Below are 18,337 nucleotides of genomic sequence, written 5' to 3'. Positions count from 1 at the left end.
TTAACTTAAATGGAAACTACTGTATATGCTTCTTTTGAGAAGGGGGATAGATCAGGCTTCTTTTTATCAACATAGTGTTTTGGCATTTTATCCACATTATTGTGTCCATCAATATTCATTTCTTTGTATAGCATTGTAAATCAGCTGTACAAAGTACCTAATTTGTTTATTCTCCTGGCAAGAGACATTTAGATTCTTTTTTTTGACTGTTATGAATAATGTAGCTATGAACATCATTGTACAAGTCTTTTTTATAGACATGTTTGTGTTTCTCATGGAGTATAATTTCTGGGTCATACAGTAAGTTTATATTTGACTCCCTAAGAAAATGTCAAACAAATTTTGAAACCACGTGCAACATTTTAGATTCCCTAGAGCTATAGAGAAAGTTTTAGTTACTCTGCTTTCTTTGCCAGGTTTTGATATTGTTAATCTTTTTTTTTTATTAGCCATTCTAGTAAGTATAAAATGCAATCTCACTGTGGTTTTAAAATACATTTCTCTGATTCCTCAAGAAGCTAAAACTAGAGGTTCCATTCGACCCAGATATCCCCTTTCTTGATATCTTTCCAAAAGAATTAAAAGCATCACACTACAGTGATATATGCACACCTGTGTTTATAGTGGCACAGTTTGTAATAGCTAAATCTTCGAAACAGCCCAAATGCCCATCAGCTGATGAATGGAAAAAGAAGGGTTTTTTTTAATACAATGGAATACTGTTCTGCCATAAAGAAGGATAGGTTCCAGACATTTCTAGCTCAATGGATGCCCCTTGAGACCATACTCTTAAGTGAAATAAATCAGACACATGTGTTTAAATCCTATATTGTTTCTCTAGAGTGAGAAAACAAAAGTACAAGTAAGGACCAAACTGTATAAAAGATACTGGAAATTGGGAAGAAAATGTTCAAATGAGAAGAGGGATGAGAGAGGGTGGAGAGGAAAAGGAAAAAGGGGACATGACAAAAAAAGAGAATGGAAGGAAGAAGTGGAGACAAGGCTTTTGTAGATAAAGAGGGAACGGGGCTGGAGGGAAGGAGAGGGAGTGGGAAGAAAGAAGCAAGCTACACCCTAAAGAGGTGCAGATTCCCCATGAGGAGTGCTGTCATTATGTGGGTCCAAAACGTGCCAGTAATATAGAAAGTGAAGAAATACATTTCCCTGATGACCTGTTTTGTACATTTTCATTTGTTTATTAGCCATTTCAATAATTATTCAATGAGATGGTGTGGTTGTCATGGATTCAGTGGGATTCAAAGTAAATACAATGAGATACTGAGATAGACTTTAAAACTCTTTAGAATCAGTACAGATGAAGAGAAGAGGTGGCATTTGGAGTATAATACATGAGTCATGATAGATTAAAAACAGTGAGCCCTGGGCCGGGGATTTAGCTCAGTGGTTTCGCTGCCTGCTGCGCAAGGCCGAGGACCCGAGTTTGATCCCTGATACCAACAAAACAAAACAAAACAAAATAAAAAAACCCAGTGAGCCCTATATGTTATCTGTATTCATTATTAAATGGGCTTCTTACTGAAGGAGGATTAAAAAAATATCCCATGGTATAATTTTGTCTTAATAGTCTCCTGTAGTAGTGGTGGTGAACCTATAGCATGCAGAGCATGCTGGGCTGTTTGTATCATTGAAAGCTTTAACAAGTTCACCATCACTGTTAATCTTGCGACTATCTTATAAGTGAGTTTTTATGTTAAATACTTTTGATGGTAAATCAACTTGTGTGAAGCCATGGTTAACCCATCTGATAATGAGTTAATTTCACTACTTGATGAATTACTTACTATCTTTTTCATCCCCTAATCTCTTCAATAGAGAGAGAATTATTTTAATTGTTCCTGGGAGAGGCCCATAAATTGCACCTACTTTGAGATTTTGTTTTTGTTTACTTCTAATATGGCTTTCTCATAGTAGGCATGAATCTTTATCACAGATGGCACGAAGCATTCTTACTGCTAATCAACTTGATTAGGATTTATTCATTCAACAAAGATTTATTAAAGGCCTGCTATGTTGAGCACTATTCTGGGTGCTGAAGAAATGTGTTTGAACAAAGCAGAAACGACACCTGACCTCAAGAGAGCTTACAGTCCAGGAGCACACTAGAATATTACAAATAATTAATATAATGGCACTGTGGACCTAGTTGAAGTCATGTACAAGAAAAAATACAGAAGGAAAAAGATTTTAATTTTCTTGTAGGAGAGGACAGATTGCTATTTAAGATATAGTGGTCAAGATAGACCTTACATGAAGTTATGAAGAGAGGTGTCTTCCAGGAGGTGAGGAAATTAGCTGTGATGGTATCTGGGGTGAGTTCTAGATGAGGGCAACAGCTGAGCTCCTAAGACTAGAGTAAAGCTGAAGTGTTCAAGGAAGAGCAAGGAGAGAATTGCAGTTGGGCGAAAAGGAAGGGAAAATGAGACTTGTAGGAAGTAATGGAAGGAATATTATGCAGAGCCCTGCAGGCCATTGTAAAAACTTTGTGTTTACATAGAGTAAACTAATTGAAGAATTTGAAGAGACTCATCACCTGACTTAGTTTAAGAGCTAAGTTTTAAAAAGAATCATTCTGCGTTGTAGAGAACAAAAGTAGAAACAGAGGCCGCTTGTCACTTGTTGCAGTGTTAGAGGTGCAAGATACTGGTGGCTAAAACCAGAGAAGTAACAATGAGGAAGAGGAAAAGGCAAGTTTGGTATATTTTAGAAAGATCTAGAACATTTGCTAATGTTTTTGATGTGGACTGTTCAAGGAGGAAAAGGAGATGGGATGATTGTAAATTTTTTTTCTGAGCTACCTAGAACAACTCAAGAGAAACAGGTATTTGTGGGAAAGGCAGAATTTTGGTTTCAGGTGTGACTTTGAAATGTTTAATAGACATTCAGGTAAATATAAGTAAGTAACTGTATCTGAGTCTGGAGCTCAGAAGAGAGATTTGGATTGGGAGTACTTGTTCATAGAAAAAAATAAAGGATCAAGATAGAGCCAGGAGATGGTCCAATATTAAGAGGTGGCAAAAAGAAAAAAAGAAAAAACTAAAAAGGACTGGCAGAAGAAACTGAAAAAGAGAAGAAAACCAAGAGTGTATGGAATCTTGTAAACCAACGGAAAAAAAAAGGATCAAAGAGAAAGAGTGATCCATTGTGTTAGATACTGCAGATAAATGAGGAAAGACAGAGTCAGAACTGGCCATTGATTAGGGTGGTATGGGTGCCGCTGGTGACCAACACATGAGCAGGTCCAGGGAGGAACGGGGTTTCAACCCTGTCCGGGCTGAGAGTATAAGACAATAGGCAGAGTAGGTTAGACAGTGAGCGCAGGAGAAATACCCCAGTGGCTAGTGAGGGAGGTGGGAGCTAAGGAAGGATTAGCTGTTGCCTTTGTTGCTTTTAAAGTTGGAGAAATGAGCCTATCTGTATATTGATGGGAATGACCTAGTTAAGCACTCTCAAATCATCTCTAGTAAAGGATAAGTTTATTTTTCATAGTCCTTAGTTAGGTATGAGCTGAGACAGCACTTTTATGCAAGATAACAATCATTAGCCAGGCATGGTGTCACACACCTGTGATCTCAGCACTTTGGGATCCTGAAGCACTATGACACGTTTGAGCCCAGCCTGTACAGTTTGGCAAGATCTGTCTCCAAATTTAAAAATAACAATTTCCAAAGATGTAGCTCAGTGCAAAGGCCCTGGGCTCTATTTAAAATAAAATTATTTGATGGGCACTTGGGCTGCTTCCAAGCTTTAGCTATTACAAGATGTGATTTTTTTTATAAAATGGAGTACTACTCAGCCAGAAAGAATGAGAGACTAGAGTCATTTATAGCTAAATAGATGCACATTGAGGCCATGCTCTTAAGTGAAATAAATAGGACACACATGTAAATACTGAATAGTTTCTCTAGTGTGAGAAACTGAAAGTGTAAATAAGGGTTAAAATGATTAAAATGAATAATTGATAATTTGAAATAGGAGAAACGGTCCAAAGAGGTAGGAGTGGTGGGAGGGGAATGGGAAAGGAAAGAATGGAAAGGAAAAATTATGAGAAAAGAAAAAAATGGAAATGATGTCTATGTAAATAGGGAAGGGTGGAGGGGTGAAGGGAGCACAGGTAATGGGGAAAAAATAAGAACCAAGATACATCATGTACAGGTACAAGCACCCAATGATAAATGTAAACGTATTGTATACCTAACATGTACCAATGAAAGAACTTAAGAATAAAAAAAAATAAAAACTAAATAAAATAATCATTATTTGTTACCAGAAATCAAACTCAGGACCTTGCACTTGCTAGGCAGGCACGGTGCCACTGAGCTACATCTCCGGACCTAAAGTAAAATTATCGACTAGGAACAAATTCAAAGTACAGGACAAATTTTCTCTGAAAAGCATTATGACCATTCCTCAAAGAATTAAAAACAGAATCACCATATAAACCAATAATTTCACTTTGGGTTTGTATTCCAAAGAATTGAAAGCACAGTCTTGAAGATATATTTGTATACTCATGTCCATAGGAATATTATTCACATGAGCCAACAGGCAGAAGCAGCCAGTGTCCTCAGTGGAAGGGCAAATCAGTGAAATGTGGTATATATGTCATAGGCTATGGTTCGAATGTGTGTCCTCCAGACTTCATTCTGAAATGTAAGAGCCAATGCAGTGACACTGGGAACTGGGGCCTTTTAGGTGTGATTAGGCTGAGAGGGTTCTGCTCTTATGTATGAGTTAAATGCATTTACAAGAGGGCTTTCAAGAGTGGACTTTTTTGATCCTTCTGCCTTTTGCCATGTGAGAATCCAATGTCCTTCCTCTCTAGAGGATGCAGCATACACAGTGCCATCTTGGAGGATGGTAGTGCTTTGATATTATAATTCTACTCAGACCTGTGAGAAATAAATTTCTGTTCTTTATGAATTGTGCAGTCTCAAGCATTGTGTTAAATAGCACACAAAATGGACTAAGAACATACAGTGGACTATTAGACATCCTTAAAAAGAAAATTCTGAGATATCCTACAACATGCATGAACTTGGGACATTATGTTAAGTGAAGTAAGCCATTTACAAAAAGTCAAATGCTATATGGCTCCAATTCTATGAAGTATCTGTAATATTCAAATTTATAGGAGCACAAAGTAGAGTAGTGATTACTAGGAAATAAAAAAGAGAATTGTCATTTAATGGGCATAGTGCTTTATAAAATGAAAAAATTCTGGAGAATGGTTGCACAACACTGTAAATATACTAACACTACTAAAACTGATTAAGATGATAAGTTTTAGTGTATTTTACCACAATTAACAATAAATGCCAGCCAATTTTCAAATTTTAAACATAAGTTTACTCCATCAAAACACCGTCAAATTACTCCAATACTCTATCATATTACTTCTCCAAGAGATGGAGGGAAGTGAGAAAGAGGGGAAGGGAAAGGGATATAAAAAGAATTAAGATGTCTTATGTACATGTAGCAGCTCCCCATGATGAATGAAATCATTATGTACTACAAACATGGCCTAATAAACATAAAGTTACCCTGTCAAAATCCTGTAAAAGGACTGGAGATGTAGCTTAATGGTACATTAGCTAGCATGTGTGAGGGACGGAGTTCTGTGCCCATCACTGCAAGAAAGAAAAAAAGTTCCTAAATGCTTAGTCTCAATTTTCTTGCGGGCTGGTAACTAGTTCATACAGTGGCATCAGTGCATGGACACATTGAATAACTATCACTGAAACGGAGACTTAGGAAAAATGGGAGGGAGAGAGATTGCTAGGTTGATGTTTTGAGTAGTGAGAAGCTATAGGATTAAGGGCACAGGTGACGAGACTGATTTTGTCTGGGATCACAGAGTTTTCATGTTTACTCATAGCAACAAGATTGAGTATTCAATTCAGGTTCTGTTTGGTAAGTAGAAGGAGTGGTGAGAGATTATGAGTAGATTCTTCTGTGAGTTTTCATTTTGATGAAGGTAAGAAACAAGCTCATTATTTGGGTCTTTGGATGGGATAAGAGTAGAAAGTTATCTAAAAGAGTGGGAGAATCTTGGAGTAAAAAATGAAAGCATGGAAATATACAGTAATAAACTAATATTTATTTGCTTCTTTTAAAAAAGTATCATTTTCCATTTTATTATTTAATTTTCCTCTTCTCCAGAATGAGACTTTACATCTCAAAAGCACAGATCTTACAGTTGCTCAGTAGATAGGAAATATTCATAAACTGATATCAAATGTAATCCTGTTTCTTAGTAAATTTCTTAGTAAATACAGATTACTGTATTGATCTTTCTGATATTGTTATAATTATTGTGATGCTGTAACTAGATATACATGAATTGCTTCTTGTTGTTTGTTTATTATTTTTATAGCATTGCTACCATGGGCTGTGTGTAAACAAGGAAATGGAGACACGTCCTGTAGATGGTGAATGGGGACCATGGGGACCTTACAGTTCTTGTTCAAGAACGTGTGGAGGTGGAATCAAAAGCACAACCAGGCTCTGTAATCGCCCTGAGTATGTTTTTTTTAATGTCACTGTAAATTAAGATTATCTCAAGGCACCAGAAAATTAACATCTGTTTCATTTACTTCTAAAACTGGAGGTCAGTCTGTAAGTTTCTGAGATTCAGAAAACTACTGGAATATTTTTGTACCGGCAATCAAACTAGGGACCTTGCTCTCGCAAGGCAGGTGCCGGAACCACTGAGCTAAATCAATCCCCGGCCCAACTACTGGAATATTTTAAGCCATATTATTTTATAACTTTGTAGACTTGGACCTTAAAGCAAAATCTAAGTAGATTACATTTTATAACCTTAACTGAGAAGCATTTTTATCATAATTTATTTTTGTTTTCTGATTTAGTGCCAAATTAGAAAATAGTTGCAAATATGAATGGCAGTAATGGCTTTTCACGTTTAGTCTAATGAAAGGTCCTATCTCATCCCACTTATATTTTGGCTTGCCTGGACCAAACATTTAATTTGGATTAGTTTATTGCTTTATGTAATTTGATAGGTCACATTTTCTTTCTCTGCTTCTCATGGTTTAGATGTATCATTGCCATAAGTACTGAATGTATATCTTTCTCCTTATCAAATTATTTAAGAGTTTCTGAAAACTCTCTCATAAAGATTTTTAAATGTTTCCATTGTATATATGAAATATAAGTTGGTAAGCAGTGTGATACTCTTTCCTTAATGTCCTAATACCAAGCATTTTAGTGCAGAAATGTAACATACTCTGAATAAAACCTGTCAAGTTTGTTTGAATTTTAGAGTAGCTAAATTATACTGGAAGTATTTATATTCCAAAAATTCTGAAGCATTATCATTTTCTAGTGTAAGTTGAAAAGAGATGAGTATAGACTGATACTATGAAACTGCTTGAGCTGAGTGCTGAGTAGAATGCACATGACAAAGAACAAAGAAGTATGTATATTTCCTTTTACTATGGTGTCTTCTCTTGTCATTGTCTTTGGCAGACTATGTCTCTTTTTTTTCCCCAGAAGATGACCAAACCCCTTTTTGAAATTTTAAAACAAAATCCTGTCATTAATTTCTTGTTAGTTAATCTTGCCCTCCCCCCCGCAAAAAAAAAGATCCATCCCTGCCCTCTAGGCCGCACGTGGATATTTTTATAGTTCATTAGCAGGGAATTGCTTAAAAACCATTATATATTTCCATTAAAATTAAAGAAAAAAGTGTTAGTGCCACCTTAATGATTTTCCTGATCCTGGAAAGAATGGAACAGTTATGGAAGTAAATGGCAGAGATAATATTGTACTGATGTGCTTTAAAATGTAATGAATTTGACTAGGCCACGAAACGGAGGAAAGTACTGTGTGGGCCGCAGGATGAAATTTCGATCATGTAATACTGATTCATGTCCAAAAGGCAAGCAAGACTTCCGAGAGAAGCAGTGCTCTGATTATGATGGTAAACATTTCAACATCAATGGTCTTTCTCCTAATGTGAGGTGGCTTCCAAAGTACAGTGGGAGTAAGTAATTATAATGTTTCTTTGATGTAAAAGTTTTTGAGACATAGAGACACATAGCTTTCTTATTGTATATGTAAAATTTGACTTTTTTATAGTTGCCATAAAAGATCGCTGTAAACTCTATTGTCGGGTTGCTGGAACCACTAATTTCTACCAGTTGAAGGATAGGGTTGCCGATGGTACCCCATGTGGAACTGAAACCAATGACATCTGTGTTCAAGGCCTCTGCCGGGTAAGTCAACTGTAAGTTTCTGTTATATTTGAAGTGACTTTAAGAATAATATTTGGCTTCTCTTTCTTGAACCAAATATTACTTCTTCTTCTTTCTATTTCTTTAACCAAATATTACTGTTACTTCAGAATACTTATGAATTCCAGTAAAGGAGGCTTTATCATCATACTCTGCAGGAATGTGGTTACTAATCAGTCCTTTGTTACTAGAGAGTCTCTGTAACTTTGCTAATGAAGATAAGTTTAAAATTACTATTCTCATTCTATTTTGCTAAGTATTTAGAATCAAGATGAAGATGGTGATGGCTTCCTCAAAAGGTAGAAGACACAAGGGTTGTAAACTGCTTTTGCTACTTCAGAGGTGACCCCCTGTAGTGACATTTTACTGACGCTGAATCCATTGATTCCTCCGTACATCTGTCTAGCCCTCTGTCTCTTCTTATGAACATTTAGCAAACACTGAGCAGCTACTAGATGTCAGGTATTGTTCATATCACCAGGATAAACAAATGGAGCAAAGTTCTTACACCACAGATTCAATTAGAATGCAGTGCCTTGAAGTCTTCTGAGAGGCAGCATGCGGGCTCTCCAGGAAGGAGCATCTTACTGTATGGGGAGATAAGTAATGGATTCTGAGAAGTCTTCAGGGAAGTATGAGCTCCAGAGCTAAGTATTGAAGATAAGGTGTTAGAAAGGTGAAGAAATAAGGGAGTAGGGCCCAGCAGATGATTGTTATATGCACTTTTTGTTTGAACTCCCTGGAGATCCATAGAAGGTTTCAGTGGAGGGAGAGATGTGATTTTCTTTGCACTTTAGAATGTTCAGAACGTGCTGGGCTGGAAGACTGTAGGTTGCGGGGCCATTTGGCAGGATTATTGGTAAGAAATAAAACCTGTGTTAAATCCAACATTGCAGGTGGTAATGAGAATGGATATTGGGTTGGAGAACTGGGATAGTGAATGGTGTCTAAACAATCTCAATGTATTCCTATGAGCTCCTTCCTTTGGTTAAGAAGGAACTTAATTTCATCTCCCTATAAACCAATATATATCTATTACCATTTACTTAGGTGATAAGGCCTTGTACCCAAAGAGCTACTGAGGTGCTCAAAGAGATTTAAAGTAATTTATAAATTGGAAATATTTATATATTGAGAAAAGTTTAAGTGTTCTGAAAAACTTATGCTTTATATAAAGCATAAAGTCAAATGAAAATAATAAAAATATGATGAAGATTATTGAACATATAGATACATCCTTCTTTCAGACAGTACAATAAAAATGTTTATTTTGGAAATATTTTCCATGAGAAGCTAAACATGATGACACATGCTAGTAATCCAACACTCTGGGAGGCTGAGGCAGAAGGATGACAAGTTTGAGCCCAGCCTTGGAATTACTTAGCAAGACCCTATATCAAAACATAAATATGAGAGTAGGACCTTACTCCAAGGAGGGGCCTGGTTCATGGCAGGTAGTGCAGGAGAGGGTGCATGAAACAGTTCTTGAGGAACCTTTGGGAAAATGTGTTTGGTGGGAGCTCCATTTCAAGGCCTTTTATACTGGTCATGAACTGTTTTGCTTCAGTCTTGCTGCTCTTCCTTGCTGCCCTGCCTTGGAAACAGCAGACTGTGGACTGACTGAATCCTCCACTAACTGTCTTCCACTGAGATTACTGGTCAAAGATGAATTAAATTTACTTCTCTCAGGTGAACCATCTGGGCCACTGTACAACCACCCCTAGCACCAAGGAGCAGAGCTGCCCCCAGTGCAGAGGAGGTGAACCTTCCAGGCCACCATACCACCGCCCCCAGCACCAAGGAGGTGAGCTGCATAGGCAGCAGCAGCACACATCTCTCCCCCATGCTCCCCTCATTGAAATGAGAAGAAACATCAACAAGTCTCAAAACCAGACTTCCAGATCACCTAAAGCAACCCCAAAGGGAAATGAGATGGAACAATCCGATACCCAACCACCAGGACTCCCTGAACTGGGAACAAAACAGGATCTGGAAAAAATCAAATCAAAAATAATTACTCAGATAACAGCAGAGGTTGTGCCCATAGTGCAAAACATGATTAATAAATCTAGAGAGGACATAGATAAAAAACTAGAAGAGTGGAGGAACATGATGGAATCTCAACATAGGAAACAAATGGAATCCATAAAACAGGAGCAAACAGATTCCCAGGAGATGAAAAAACTCCATTGAAAGTTTACACAGCAGAACGAACCAATGTGAGGAAAGAATTTCAGATATAGAAGATAAGATTGCAATTAGTGACCAGGAAAACAAAAATTTCTTTAAAATACTAAGGGACCGCGAGAAATCAATCCAGAAACTGTTAGATGATGCAAAGAAGAATAACATAAGACTGATCAGAATCAATGAAGAAACAGGAGAGAGTACAGATGGCATAAAAAAAACTGTTCACAGAAGTGATGGCAGAAAACTTCCAAAGCAGGGGAAAAGAACTTGACATACAGAGAAGTGAGGCATATAGACTCCAATTAGCCTTGACAAAAAAAATCTACACATAGGCATATAATAGTCAAGATTCCAGAAACACAACAGAAGAACAAAATTCTACAAGCAGTTAGGGAAAAGAAACAAATCACATACAAAGGAAAGCCCATCAGAATCACAGTAGACTTCTCAATGCAAACACTCAAGGCAAGAAGAGCTTGGAGTGCTGTATTTCAAGCCCTAAAGGAAAACAGCCTCCCACCCAGATTGATGTACTCTGCAAAGCTATCTTTCAAAATTGATTGAGAAATAAGATACTTTCAAGACAAGGAGCACCTGAAGAACTTCACGAATACCAAACCAGCACTCCAAAAAATTTTACACAATATCCTAGGAAAAGACAATGAGGATCACAACCCCAGGAAGCTCAGCAGATTGAATCCATCTGGCATCACAAGAAACTAAATGCAAAGGGGAAAATCCAACAAAAAGAAAAAGTCATGACAGTGATAAGTCAATACATATCAGTTATAACTATCAATGTTAGTGGTCTCAATTCACCAATCAAAAGAGACTGGCAGAATGGGTCAAGAGCCAGATCGAACAATATGCTGCATACAAGAAACACACTTAATTCAAAAGGAAACTCAGAGACTGAAAGTTAAAGGGTGGAAAACGATACTCCATGTGACAGGAACCTCCAAAAAAGCAGGAGTAGCTATCCTCTTTGCAGACCAAGTGGATTTCAAACCAACACTGATTAAGAGAGACAAAGAAGGACACTACATCCTTGTAAGGGAACAATCCAAAAGAAAGAGATGACAGTCATAAACATATATGCACCAAACACTGGTGCTCCAAACTATATAAAACAAATACTAATGGACATGAAAAATCAAATAAGTACTAATACAATATTAGTGGGGGACCTCAATCCCCCACTGTCACAAATAGATCAACTAGACAAAAAATAAGCAACAAAATACTAGAACTCAATCAAACTCTTGAACAAATGAACTTAACAGATGTTTTCAGAGCATTCCACCCCACTATACCAGAATAAATGTTCTTTTCAGCTACACATGGGTTGTTCTCCAAAATAGTCCACATACTGATTCATAGAACATATTTAAGTAAGTGCAAAGGAATTGAAGTTATCCCCTGTATATTATCAGACCACAGTGTGATGAAATTGGAGATCAATAGCAAAAGAAACTGCAAGAATTTCATAAACACATGGATATTGAACAACACACTTCTGAATAACAAGTAAGTCACAGAGGAAATTAAAGAAGAAATCAGATAGTTCCTACAATTAAATGACAATGACAATACAACATATCGGAATCTATGGGACACAGTGAAAGCAGTCTTGTGAGGGAAATTCATAGCAGTGAATACTCAGGAAAACTGAGCAAGGCTAATTAAACAACCTGATGCTGAACCTCAGGCTTCTAGAAAAAGATCAGGACAAACCCAAAGTTCATGCAAGGGAGGAAATTGTAAAGATCAGAGACGAAATCAATGCAATGGAGACTAAGAGAATGATACAAAAAAATCAATGAAACCAAGACTTGGTTCTTCGAAAGAATAAACAAAATTGACAAACCCGTAGCCAACCTTATCAGAAAAAGGAAAGAAAAAGACCAAATCCATGCAATTAGGAATGAAAAGGATAAAATTACAAAGGACCCAGCAGAAATCCAGAGGATCATCAAAACCTCTTTGAGAACCTATATGCCAATAAGATGGAAAACACAGAAGAAATGGATAGATTCCTAGATAAGAATGAATTACCAAAGTGGAATGAAGAAGACCTAAAAGTTCTAAACAACCCAATATCAATCAATGAAATTGAAAATGTAAGTAAAACCTTACCAACTAAGAAAAGCCCAGGTCCTGATGCCTTCACTGCTGAATTCTACAAGACATTTAGAGGGGAACTACTGCCACTGCTACTACTATTTAAACTCTTCAATGCAATTGAAAGGGAAACAATACTCCCAAATTCATTCCTGGAAGCAAGCATCACCTTGATCCTCAAATCAGAGAAAGACCCAACCGAAAAAGAGAACTATAGGCCAATCTCACTAATGAACATAGATGCAAAAATCCTTAATAAGATACTGGAAAATAGAATGCCAGTATACTTGGCATTGGTGAATAAATGATAATCAAGAAGATCATGCACCCTGACCAAGTGAGATTCATCCCAGTGATGCAGGGATGGTTCAACATATGCAAATCAATCAATGTAATACACTATATCAACAGAGCTAAGGACAAAAACCATATGATCATCTCAAGAGATGCAGAAAAAGCATTTGACATAATCCAACATGCATTTATGGTAAAAACCCAACCAAAAATTGGAATAGATGTTCTCTACCTCAATCTGATAAAACCCATCTATGAAAAACCAACAGCCAATATCATACTAAATGGTCAAAAACTGAAATCCTTCACACTAAAATCAGGAAAAAGACAAGGATGTCCACTATCTCCACTCTTGTTCAATATAGTTTTGGAAACATTAGCCACAACAATTGTACAAGTGAAAGTAATAAAAGGAATAAAGATAGGAAATGAAGATGTCAAATTGTCATTATTTGCAGATAACATGATACTCTATATCAAAGACCCCAAGAACTCCACCAAAAGTCTTCTAGACTGAATAACCAGATTCAGCAAAGGAACTGGATACAAGGTCAACACACAAAAATCAATAGATTTCCTCTACACGAACAACAGACTCACTAAGAGAGAAATAGGCAAATAATTCCTTTCACAATAGCATCCAAAAAACTGAAATACCTAGGAATCAACCTAACGAAAGAAATCAAAGACCTCTTGTCTGAAAACAATGGCTCTCTGAAAAGAGAAATTGAAGAGGATATCAGAAAATGGAAAGACATTCCTTGCTCTTGGGTAGGAAGAATCAGCATAGTAAAATTGACCATACTTCCAAAAGTGCTATTTAGATTCAATGCTATCCCAATTGAAATTCCAGCAGCATTCCTCATGGACCTTGAGAAAACAATCCAAAAATTCATTTAGAACAAGAAGAGACCCAGAATAGCAAAAGCAATTTTAGGTAACAGAGACATGGCAGGGGGTATCACAATTCCCAACTTGAAACTATACTACAAAGCTACTATGATAACAACAGCATGGTGCTGGCAAAGACACAGACCTGAGGACCAGTGGAACAGATTAGAAGATGCAGAAACAACTCCAGACACACTCAGCCATCTCATCTTTGACAAAGGAGCCAAACCCCCTCACTGGAGGAAAGATAGCCTCTTTAATAAGTGGTGCTAGAAAATTGTGTTTCAACTTGACAAAGATTAAGACTAGACCTATATCTCTCAACATGCACTAAACTAAAATTGAAATGAATTAAAGATCTAAATATTAAAACAGAAACACTGAACCAGTTGGAACAGAGGTTAGGTAGAAATCTTGAAGACATTGGTGTAGGAAAAGATTTTATGAACAAAACTTCAGTTGCCATGAACTAGCACAAACAATCAACGAGTGGGATCTCTTCTTATTAAAAAGCTTCTGCACAGCAAGAGAAACCACCAGAAGTGTGAAGAGACAACCCACAATGTGGAAAAAAATCTTCACCTGCTGTTCCTCAGACAAAGGTCTACCATCTTGAATCTCTAAAGTACTTAAAAAAATCAGACCTCTCAAATTTAAAGACCCAATTCAAAAATGGGCATCTGAAATGAACAGACACTTCCCAGACAAAGAAGTAGAAATAGCAAATAAACATATGAAAAAATGTTCAACATCACTGGTCATTCGAGAGATGCAAATGAAAACAATGCTGAGATTCCACCTCACCCTAGAAAGAATGGCTGCTATCATGAAATCAACCAATAATAAATGCTGGCAGGGCTGTGGGGAAAGAGGAACCCTGCTCCACTGCTGGTGGGAGTGTAGACTGGTGCAATCACTGTGGAAATCAATATGGAGATACCTCAAAGTATCTTCCCCAGAGAATTAAATGAATCATACCATAGTGTTATGTGTGCACCTATGTTCAAAGGAGCACAGTTTGTAATAGCTGAAACTTGAAGCAGCCCATTTGCCCAGCAACTGGTGACTGAATAAAGAAAATGTGGGGTGTTTTAATAAAATGGAGTACTACTCAGCCAGAAAAAATGAGAAGTTAGGGACATTTATAGCTAAGTGGATGCACATTGAGGCGATACTCTTAAGTGAAATAAATAGGACACACATGTGTAAATACCGAACACTTTCTCTAGTGTGAGAAACTGAAAGTGTAAATAAGTACTAAAAGGCATAATAGATAATGTGAAATAGGAAGAAAAGGGGCAAAGGGGAAGGAAGTGGGAGGGCTAGGGGGCAGGAAAGAAGGGAATGGAATTAATATGAGAAAATGAATAAATGGAAACAAAATCTTTGTAAACAGGGAGGGATGGAGGGGTTTAAGGCAGGGCAGGGGAATGCGGAAAAAATAAGAACAAGAGATTATGTAAAGGTGCAAATTTCCAATGATGAATGTCATTATATTGTATACCTAAAATGTATGAATAAAATTAATTTTAAGAAACATAAAAAAAGGGGGATCAGGCATCAGGGGTTCAGCTGAGTATGAAGGCCTTGGGATCAATTCCTACTACTGAAAAAAATCATAAGGCTTATGAAATTTTCTCTTCTCATCACTTAACGTAGAGGACTAGTCAAAGAAATGAGTTACCGCATCGTACACAGAAGATTATTTCTATATGAAGAGGAGCTGCACTTTTTCTCTGAATCCCAGTGACAAACCATTTATTTTTATATGTATTTATGCCTTCTTTTAATAAACACATTAGTATGCTGAGTATTAGTTTTGAATAAATTCTTTCAAATATTTATTTAAAACTGGCTTTATTCTCAGTTGATGAGTTTTTAAAAAGTGCAATAATATCTTTTTATGTTATACCTACTGTATTATCTATTTTATCATGCTCTTGTCTCTTTAAATTATCTTTCTTTAAAGAGTGGTTTCAGATGGGTAGAGAAATCACTGTGTCAGGGATGCAATGTGGATCCCTAGGTTTTACCTCCCAGGATATTAATTCAGAAAACCTGCGAATCTGTTTTTTTAAATGCCACTGCCTATGATTTTGATGCAGGAGGTATGTGGATAATCCTTTGAAAAACAGTGTTCTTTTAGATCATGTGAACAGAGTTTTGAAAATACTGATGTACCTCAAGAGTAGTAAATACTCTGAAAATATTCTGGTGTTTTAAATTTCCTGTTAATGGAAGGAATCTTTGGAAAGAGAATGTTTTCCTTTTTCTTCATTGGTACCGGGGATCAAACTTGGGACCTTCCACTTGAGAGGCAGGTGGCAGAACCACTGAGCTAAATCCCCAGTCCCGGAAAGAGAATTTTGTAAACTTAAAAGCACTGTGTTTATAATTAATTATTTTATAATATAAATTGTAACTATTGCATTTTGAAGCAAGCTGGCTGTGATCATGTGTTAAACTCCAAGGCCAAGAGGGACAAATGTGGAGTGTGTGGTGGAAATAACTCCTCCTGCAGGACCATGGCTGGCGTCTTCAACAGTGCCCATTACGGTACATTGTGAATTTGTTTCTAGTTTTCCCTTTTATTTGATATAATCCCGGAGTGTATAATGGTAGTATAGTAGTAATGGCTTGGCACTGTTTTGTGTACTCTATAACCTCTATCTGAAATGATTGTAAGGAAAAATTTCCTAAATATAAAATATTAAATATTTCGTCAGATATTACAGTTAAGCGGGATGGTGAACTTGACGGTTTGGGGAGCCATCTAGGGGAGTGTCTGTCATGGTTAGAGAGGCGTGATTTTGGGGGCTGTATCTGCTTCCTGGCCCTTTTCTCTGGCACTATTCCCCTGCTCTGCTTCCTGGCCATGATGATTTGAGCAACTTTGCTCCTTCCTATGCCTTTGCTCCATGATGTTCCTGCCAGGAAGCTGGCTGAGCACAGAATGAAGCCACTGAAGTTATGAGCCAAACTAAACCTCTTCTCCCTTAAGTTGCGAGTGTTGGGTATTATTATGCCAGCAATGGGAAATCTGACCGATACGGAGTGCCTTTAAATTAATGAATTCATTTGCTGAAGACAAATATAATTCTTAAAGATATATTAGATGCATTTATGAGACTAAAAGAGTAAATCCAGTGATATATAAACAGTCCACCAACTAATGAAGTGCTTTTACTGATGTTCCTGTAATCTAAAGTGTGTATTTTTATGGTTTTTTTCCCCAGGAAACTTGGTTCAGTTATTTGAACTACTTCTTTTTTTGGTGCGACCTAGTCTGTTATATTTCTTATTAATGCTATCTTGAAAATATTAATTGATTGGGAAAGATGAAAGCATTAACTTAAATGTTGGTTCCTAATTATCACATTTGCTTTCTCAAAAAGTATTTGGATCACGAACATAGTTGCTATTTGGTCATGATTTCAATTTTATTCAAAATTATTATGAAAATACCTCAGATATGTTCCATTCTAAAATTTTTGAGCAAACATTTTTCTATTTAAGTGTAATACATAAATATGTAAAAACATGTTTAAAACTTTCCGTGAAAATTAAAAATGCATTTTTACAGCTTTATTTTTCAGCATTAAATTGTGTTCCTATATGTGTGAACATGTTACTATTTAATAAAGAGGTATAACTTAAAACTCAAAATGAATATTTTTATCTATAAGGAAAGTATGCTACATTTAATACTCTTAATATGCTGGCAATACTTATTAATATTAATTACTTTAGTTGCCACATTCTTTGACCTAGTCTTCCTAGTTGTTATTATTCATCATTTTCTGGGAGCCCCACACATTTAATCTCCTTGTATAACCAATGACACACACTTGTCGTAGTCTATATTTGATGAAAAGTACGTTTTTCAAGAATAAAAACATATGTTTGAAATTAAGATTAAATGTTTAACTTTGAAAAAATCATGTCGTGGCTCAAGTTTGTAAATGAAAAAGTAATCCACAGGATTTGAAAGCTTTATCACACTTCTGCCCCCTGCTGGTCACCTTCATCTTGTTACTTTTATAATGCCTTATGCTTGCCTTCTTGAAAAAGTGAAATAGCAAAGGCTTTAAATAGTGGAACAGAATATTTTATAGCGAAAAAAGGTGAATTGAAATTTTTCTTGGAGATTCATAATCTACAAGCAATATGCATACAATGCATATAGAATCATCACACTATGTATCACCTTATATTTAAAATATGATGCCTTAACAAGATATAAATAAGGTTGCTCTAAAAATATCCAAGGTAATCTGACATCAGGATTATAAATCGAAGTTCTCTTAAATTTATACTTAAGTTTTATTAAACATATTCATCAAATTAAGTAAATGAGAAAAATTATAACTTCTTTTCCTCATTATTAAATATGGAGAAATATTAAGAAAAAAGAACAAAGAAATACTAAAATAATATCATTAGAGGACAATTAATTGTACACTTAACCTAAGAATATTTTCACACTGTGTAATGAGTGTTTTATCAAGAAGATTTTTTTTTCTTGTTTTATACAGATTTAATAAAGTATTTCCTCTTTTAATCAG

At 36.3% G+C, this 18,337-nt stretch overlaps 1 protein-coding gene across 8 annotated transcripts in view; it reads left to right on the top strand.

Moving 5' to 3' along the window:
* Adamts20 (ADAM metallopeptidase with thrombospondin type 1 motif 20) overlaps positions 1 to 18,337 on the top strand; it is a 205,625-nt gene that overhangs the window by 75,416 nt on the left and 111,872 nt on the right. For 6 of the 8 annotated variants that reach the window (XR_002388903.2, XM_021243106.2, XM_021243105.2 and 3 more), the window contains 4 exons: positions 6,395 to 6,540; positions 7,845 to 8,026; positions 8,122 to 8,258; positions 16,211 to 16,328. Coding sequence is in view for 7 of the 8 variants with exons in the window: in XM_021243106.2 (XP_021098765.1) it covers positions 6,395 to 6,540; positions 7,845 to 8,026; positions 8,122 to 8,258; positions 16,211 to 16,328 (583 nt within the window). In the remaining variant the exon portion in view is untranslated. The remainder of the gene's footprint in view (positions 1 to 6,394; positions 6,541 to 7,844; positions 8,027 to 8,121; positions 8,259 to 16,210; positions 16,329 to 18,337) is intronic. The other 2 variants (XM_087200198.1, XM_087200199.1) reach the window with 1 other exon arrangement.

The sequence above is a fragment of the Heterocephalus glaber genome, unplaced genomic scaffold (assembly GCF_053883595.1).
Source record: "Heterocephalus glaber isolate CG9 unplaced genomic scaffold, H.glaber_assembly_v1.0 deba00001733, whole genome shotgun sequence".
NCBI classification, from domain to species: Eukaryota; Metazoa; Chordata; class Mammalia; order Rodentia; family Bathyergidae; genus Heterocephalus; species Heterocephalus glaber.
The sequence above is the reverse complement of the archived record's forward strand: the minus strand, read 5'-3'. Positions and strand labels throughout refer to the sequence as shown.